At 33.7% G+C, this 7,825-nt stretch overlaps 1 protein-coding gene across 1 annotated transcript; it reads right to left on the bottom strand.

Annotated features, from left to right (window-relative positions):
- Positions 1-261: 261 nt before the first annotated feature.
- On the bottom strand, positions 262-2,654 carry LOC141595785 (uncharacterized). The gene is made up of 3 exons (XM_074415751.1): positions 843-2,654; positions 586-758; positions 262-484 (listed from the first exon to the last, which is right to left on the bottom strand). The coding sequence occupies exons 1-3, from the start codon at positions 2,652-2,654 to the stop codon at positions 262-264; spliced, it is 2,208 nt and encodes a 735-aa protein (XP_074271852.1).
- Between the last annotated feature and the right edge of the window lie 5,171 nt (positions 2,655-7,825).

Here is a 7,825-nt window from a genome sequence, read left to right as displayed (position 1 = left end):
ATTAAAAAAAAAAACAAGTATTTACAATTAAAAGAGAAAGAAAACAGTACCCAGGGGCGGCCCGTTACTTTCGGTGGCCCTGTTCAAAATGTAAGACGGAGGCCCCAAGAGGCCAAGACTTATAAATATAATATAAAAAATTCATATTCTCTTATAAAACCAATATAAAATTATTGTTTTTTGGCAAAACATTAAATATAAAATGCAACACTTTGTCATAAGTTACAAAAATGGACAATAAAATAATATCCGACGACATTATTAATCTCGCTTGAATATTGGCCTCCTTGCGTTCTGAGAAGCAAACACATTAACTATATCTTTATATTCCAATTGCTCTAACATGTCATTCTCGATCGCTATCAACGCCAAACCATTGAGCCTTTCTTGTGACATTGTAGTTCGCAAATAAGATTTCAACAATTTGAGTTTCGAAAAACTTCTTTCCGCACTTGCAACAGTTACTGGAATAGTCAACATGACTCTATATGAAATAATCACATTAGGAAAACAACTAAAATTCTTCAAATAGTTTAACACCTCAACCGCTCCCAATTTCTCCTAGGCAAGACCCCCCTCAAAAACTTTAACTCCATGTATAAATCATTTCCATTAATGTCGGGTTGTTCATCTTTCTTAAGGGCATCTTCGAGACCAATGCAACATAATTTTAAGCGCTTGTCTTCCATTGAGAGAAGTCTTTCAGAAGTAAATAAGAAACCAAAGACATTCTCAAACTCTTGATATTTTTCAAACCTCTATTTTAGTGAAGAAATGGCTTGATCAACAATGAATAAAAAATAATGAACCCTAAATGATTCTTCAGCACATTGATTATTAACCATCGATGGGTTATCTTGATTTTCATCAAATTGCCTCTTTCTTCGAATTACTCGTCTTTGAGGAAATACGGGGTTGATATTTATTTCAAGAGCAATCTTTTTAGCTTCTTCAATAGCATTCTCAAGACCAGTTTCTCGGAATTCCTCAAAGAAAGTAACTAAACCCTTCATCTCTTTAATTGCAACATCTATAAACATATCCTTCGATTGCAAACTCTTGCTCACCAAATTAACATGGTACAACATTTCATACCAAATGATTATTGCCACTAAAAACTCAAAATCACCAAGTTCATTCAAAGCAAGAGATTTTGCTTCACTTCTTATTTTGGAATCATTATCTTTTTCGGCTACATCAAGCAAAGCTTCTCGTAGGTCCCCGATTTGGAATCTTATAGCCTTTATACTTTCAATACGACTCTCCCAACGAGTGACTGATAATGGTTTAAGAGTTAACTTTTTTACATTATCCTGTAAAATTTTCCATCTTTTATTTGAATTCGCAAATATCGTGTAGATGCGTTGAATAATTCCAAAAAAGTCTCTAGCTTTACCACAGGTTTCAGCCATATCACACAATATTAAATTAAGACTATGACAACCACAAGGCATATAATAAGCTCGGGGATTTATATCTATCAATTTCTTTTGAACTCCTTGGTGCTTTCCTTTCATATTTGACCCATTGTCATAACCTTGCCCTCTTACATCATCTATGTCAAGGCCCATATTTTTTAGTTCAACTTGTAGAACATCGAAAAGCCCCTGGCCTGTTGTATCATTGACATTCAAAAAACCCACAAAGGATTCTTCGATGGTAAAAGATTTTGAAGAGGCATCAACATATCTTAATATCATAGTCATTTGTTCTTGATGGCTGCTATCAGGAGTACAATCAAGTATCACGGAGAAATATTTTGCTTGTTTTACTTTTCTTACGGTTTTAGATTTTATTCGAGAGGAAAGCAGAAGTATTAATTCATTTTGAATTCTGTGACCAAGGTAATGAATATGAGTCTCATGACTTGTGATCCTTCGAACATGCTCTTGAATAATAGGATCAAACTCAGCTAACATTTCTATTAGACCCAAAAAGTTCCCATTATTTCCCTCGTACAACCGCTCCTTGTGACCTCGAAATGCTAAATTATGCTTAGCAAGAAACTTCACAATTGAAATTATTCTCAACAAAACTTGATACCAATGCTCCTTTTCTTTTTTAATCTGAGATTGATTTATACTATCAATTGTTTGATTATTCCGAAGTCTCAAACGCAAATCATACCATGTGGTCATATTTTGAATATGCTCTGAACTTGATTCATGTTCTTTAAGCCTACTACTAAGATGTACCCAACTATTGTAACCATTGGTTGCTAATCCACCTCTTCTTGCAGAACCTTTACTAAACACTTTACAACAAAAACAAAAGACTCGATCAAGTTCTTTTGAATAAACAAGCCAATCTCTGTCGCATTTTTCTCCATTTGGTAAAATTCTAGTATAAAAAGTGGATGAGAAATATCTATTGAGGCTATCTCTCGGACCTTGATAAATAGTCATATCTCTTTTAAGGCCCTCCTCGACAACAACATCAACCATCTTAGAATCTAAAGCATCCCAATTTCTAGGATCAAATATATCAAATCCAAATTTTTCCTTATAATCAATATCTTTGTGAGTTTCACTATCACTTAGAATATGATTATTATTGTTACCACTATTGCTTTGAACATTGTTATTTTCAGAATTTTCGTTTAAATCTTCCTCAACAAAGGGTGTCGGATTATCAAAATTTTCATCACAATCCATTGTCTCATTTGTAGGGTTACTATGAGATGGTTTTAAAAAAAAATTATCAAGATCCCCCTTTTGAGATTGATTCAATTCTTCAATTCTTTTTCTTTTTTTTTCGCTTTTCATACCCGGATTCGTGTTTTCTAAAACCAGAAGGCATGATTGTATTGAAGATTAACAAATACCAAAATTCTAAAGGCCAAAACAGGCAATCAAATAAGAATTAAGAAACTCTTCAAAGAAGGCAAGATTTATTCACCAGAAATTGAGAAATATCTTGAGGCACAATCACACACCTTCAATCTTCAATAAGTTTAACCTGTAATTAAATCAGTGAAGATAAACAATTATTAATTAAAAAAAAAACAAGTATTTACAATTAAAAGAGAAAGAAAACAGTACCGCACTTGAGAATTGAGAAACAAAAAAAAATTTGATTAAAAAAGAACTTACTATGATGATTAGAGGATGTGATGATGTCGACTTTAGACAATGAAGAATTAATTACTTAATTAGCAAATAAAGCTTGATTTTTATTAGGGTTAATTTTTAATTTCAAGTAAGGAATTTGGGAAGAGAAGTGTCGTAGTGGAGAGTATGGAGTATCAGCCATAGGTTTGCCTTTTTCATTTTCTATTCTTTTTTTTTTTTAATGTGTAAAAAAATTACAAGGCTGGACAAAATTTGAGGCCCTTCCACTCTTGGGCCCCTATGCAAAGAACCGCATGGAACTATCATTGGGCCGCCCCTGACAGTACCGCACTTGAGAATTGAGAAACAAAAAAAAATTTGATTAAAAAAGAACTTACTATGATGATCAGAGGATGTGATGATGTCGACTTCAGACAATGAAGAATTAATTACTTAATTAGCAAATAAAGCTTGATTTTTATTAGGGTTAATTTTTAATTTCAGGTAAGGAATTTGGGAAGAGAAGTGTCGTAGTGGAGAGTATGGAGTATCAGCCAAAGGTTTGCCTTTTTCATTTTCTATTCTTTTTTTTTTTTAATGTGTAAAAAAATTACAAGGCTGGACAAAATTTGAGGCCCTTCCACTCTTGGGCCCCTGTGCAAAGAACGCATGGAACTACCATTGGGCCGCCCCTGGTAAAACGTACCTCAACAATAGACCATCTCAGCAAATTCCACAATACAACAATAAAGTTCCGTTACCCAAATTCCGTTCCTGGTTTAACAAATTACGCATAAAACAAATATCGTCGCATACAATATATTATCCATCACGTACGCTACAACGGGATGAGGCTGAAACCCGACTCGGTCCTATGTCGTGGCCCTCGCTGCACCCGAGCCACCCCCAACTTCTATTTTTGTGTAGGGATAATATGATAGATGAACTATATATCTCAACCAAAACCTTAAGGTGATGGTTGTTATTCAACAATTATATTTATTTCCTGTTATAATATTGGATGTTCAATATTTTTCTTTATTATTAAATTTAGAAGACTATAAATAAATGGGGTGGAAGTCTGGAAGATGTCATAAGTACAGAAGACCGTCTTATGGTTATGTTTTGATCCGTTTTACACTATATTTGTGTAGAACTGTGCAAAACCGTTTTATTATCTTGTTTATTTGTTTTCTTCAATTGTTTCAGGTTTTCGGTAATTAATGTCATTATCCATTCAAACTGAATTGATAACAAACTAAACTAAGAGCATGTTTGGTCTAACTTATTGAAAATGAGTTTTTGTTTTTTTCAAAAGCAGAAGCAACAAATTGCTGCTTCTATTTCTATGGGCAAAAGGATGGTTTTTTGGCTTTTAAGAAATTTTGTTTAGCTTTTTAGATAATGATGTGTTTGGCCAAAAAAGTGTTTTTAACTCCAAAAACACTTTTAAAAGCTGGGCCAAACACACACTAACACTAAATGGTCTAGTCTCTTAATAGTTCAAGTTCTCTGTAAACACGCATTCCAAGTCGAGTAATGTAGATTCGTACTCTCAAACTAACCCAACCTAATTTAATTGCGATTCGTTAATCATGTCGGGTTTATATTAATAAACCTCAGCCCCAACTTACCCGGTTAACCCTACTACTTTTGTCTCAGGTTCTTTTTGATCCCCCTGAGCTAAATGAGTCCCAACTCCTAAACTCCTAAGTCCTAACCGTCACTCACACTCGTTAATTTCGGATCGGACTTACGTCGTTTTATTTTATAATTTTATAATAAAGTTGGGAAAAGGGACGAGCACATCTCAAAAGTCAAAACACTACTTAAAAAATTCGAAACCCTAACTTGCCGAATCTAACATATTTCAAAGCGTATTGCTTGTGACGGGCTAATCTCATCACAAGCTGAAGACCTCTTACAAAAAGGGAGAGAGGACAAGGTGGGGCATCCCCCATGTGCTTCCCCACTTGCCTCTCATGGGTATTTTGTGAGAGAAAATGATATCCGTCTTCATGTGACGAATATCGCCGTCTTCAATGAGATTTTGTGAACATATTTTTATTTTTATTTATAATAATTGGAATTGGGGGGAAAATCTTTGCTTTGAGTTCGCGATTTCAAGGTATTTCTTCTGGAATTACTCATTACTATTAATCAATTAATTCTGGATGATTCCTGTAGTTTTGATTGTGCTTTTCAATACTATATTAAAATTATTGTGATGCTTACAATTTAGAGTATCATCAATGATTTTGTGGGTTGAATCCCTAAAGGTAATTTAATTGTTTGTAATAATAATCTCGAATCTGGATCTGTTAGCACCAACCATTGCTTCTAAATTGATTTTCAATACAATTAGCAAAGGTAATTAGTATAAACCCTAATGATTTATTGCTTTAATGTGCGTCTTGTTAATTGAGATGGTTTTAGTGCCTCAAAATCATCATTAATGATAGGAGTTTTATGCTATTATAATGTTCCAATTTTCTGGGTTTGATAAAAATTCAATCTTTTCATAGAAAAATCTGAATACTTGATTATATTGTGCTAGAAAATTCTTAATTGTGTTACCGCAGTTGATATTAATGTGTTTTTCAGTACTCGATTCATTCTGTCGATTTTTTTAATGTGTTTTTCAGTACTCCCGCTGAATTTAAAACTTTAAACCGTCGATTGAAGAATGAGTCAGTATCGGCGTATGTGGGCTATATATATGTTGAATGTGATGCATGTTGATAGATTTTGTTGTTGTTTAGGTTTATTTGATACCATGCGCTTATTCAGCAGTCGAGCAGACCAAAGTCAAACTGCACCTGAGACATATTACGATCATATTCTATGTAACCCTCTCGTTGATGTGCTCTCCATCAGCATAGGTAACCGTCTTGACAATGTGGGCAAGTCAACATTGTGTGAGATATATGGCAAAATTCGTGTTCTCGACACTCATCATGGTTGTGATAATGAACTCTTTAGTTTTTTCAACAAAGATGAAGATAACCCGGAATATGTACATTTTGATGAGCCGTTGTTGCTAACCATCCCGTCCCCAACTCCTGTTATTGGACCATCAAAGGACATTTGCTTGGATGTCCATCTTTTCGACATGAGAGCTAACAACATGGTTGTTGCTTGTGAAAAGATTATTTTGGATAAAAGCAGTGACGAATGCGAAGAATTCCATGACATTGAAATTGAGAGCCAGGAGGATAACATGATCTTTGCTCGCGTACATTATACCATAATCCAGTATGTTGTTGCTGCAACCATTGACGTATTATTCTTTCGTAAAGACACTACTACAAATCCAAGCAACTACAACGCCCCTTTAACAACGTTTATGCACGAAAATCACAATAGACGTTGTAGAATGTATGGCGCGATTTTTACTAAACTTAATTACAACGGGTATGGTTATATAACCGTTGTTATACGTTTTAACAACGGGTTAAATTTGCACAACCGTTGTTAATAATTTGGCGCAAAGTTAGTGTAAAGTAATCACAACGGGTATTTTTAAACCCGTTGTTAAAACTTATTTAACAACGGTTGTTATTTTACAACCTTTGTTAAAACTTATTTAACAACGGTTGTTATTGAACAACCTTGTCAATACTTTCAATACTATAAACCACACAAACACAGATCTGCTACAGCCACAAAACATATACATAACCTAACACAAACACAAACACAGACAAACACAAACACAAACACAGCAAACACACTTTCTCATCGTCTCTTTCTCTCCTTCTCTCTTTCTCATCGTCTCTTACTTTCTCTAATTATCAGGTAAATCTCGCCGTCACTGTTGGTTTCATCGTCTTTCATCGTCATTGTTTTCTTTTTTTAATTATTTCATTTAATTTGCATGTATATATGATGGGTTTTTATCGATCATTATTATGTTATTATTCGCTTAATTAGCTCGTAAAACAAATTAAATAAAATAAAACAAAGAAGAAGCAAAATGATAGAGAGGAATGCATGATAAACTTAATTAATAATTCATTAATATATATATATATATATATATATATATATATATATAAATACATAAATTAAAAAAAGAATTACATTTCTAAAAATGCAATTCTTATATTTTCATAGAGAGTCTTATTCTCTTCTATGATATCCCTCCTCTCCTCCTTAGCTATTTGGAGGTTTCGTTCAAAGAATTGCTATATCGTCATATAGCCGCAACAAAACTTCTCTGTCAAACCATTTCTTTTGGCGTCCTTGAGTGCGGCTTGAGCATCCACAAGATAGCTCCTAAAACTGTCCTCGATGTGGAGCAACCGGCGGATGAAGCTGTTGTTGTGCTCGGTCATAGTAAGAGTTTTAAGGATGTAATCGTTCATTTTGTTGATGAACTTTGGAGTTGTTAGTTTGAAAGATTAATTAGGAGTTGGAGATTGTTTTAGCAGTTAGGGTTTGAAGATAGTGAGATAATGGAATGGTGGTTGAGATAATGTATGTATTTATACTAAGTAATGTGTCCTTTGAGTTGTTTTTTAATTAATATAATATATGCATGTTTAGGAAGTTGTGCCATAATCATCATATCTCTCTGCTTCAAATCTAATGTAAACCCTTCTCATTCCATATATTGTCCATTCATATGCACAGTACAGGAGGGATGGCAGTAATAATGCATGCATCAGAATTATAACGGGCCCCGTAATTATGCATGCATCTAGTAATATTTAATTTAATTTTTTTTTATTTTGTAAAAACAAACAACAACGGTTATGTAGAAACAACCCGTT

The sequence above is a fragment of the Silene latifolia genome, chromosome 8, assembly GCF_048544455.1.
Source record: "Silene latifolia isolate original U9 population chromosome 8, ASM4854445v1, whole genome shotgun sequence".
NCBI lineage: Eukaryota > Viridiplantae > Streptophyta > Magnoliopsida > Caryophyllales > Caryophyllaceae > Silene > Silene latifolia.
The sequence above is the reverse complement of the archived record's forward strand: the minus strand, read 5'-3'. Positions and strand labels throughout refer to the sequence as shown.

Coding starts and splice junctions, on each gene's coding strand:
- LOC141595785 (XM_074415751.1), bottom strand. CDS start 2,654: ATGGATTGTGATGAAAATTTTGATAATCCGACACCCTTTGTTGAGGAA. Junction 759..842: donor ATCAAGATAACCCATCGATG/GTTAATAATCAA, acceptor TCACTAAAATAG/AGGTTTGAAAAATATCAAGA. Junction 485..585: donor GATTTATACATGGAGTTAAA/GTTTTTGAGGGG, acceptor TATTTCATATAG/AGTCATGTTGACTATTCCAG.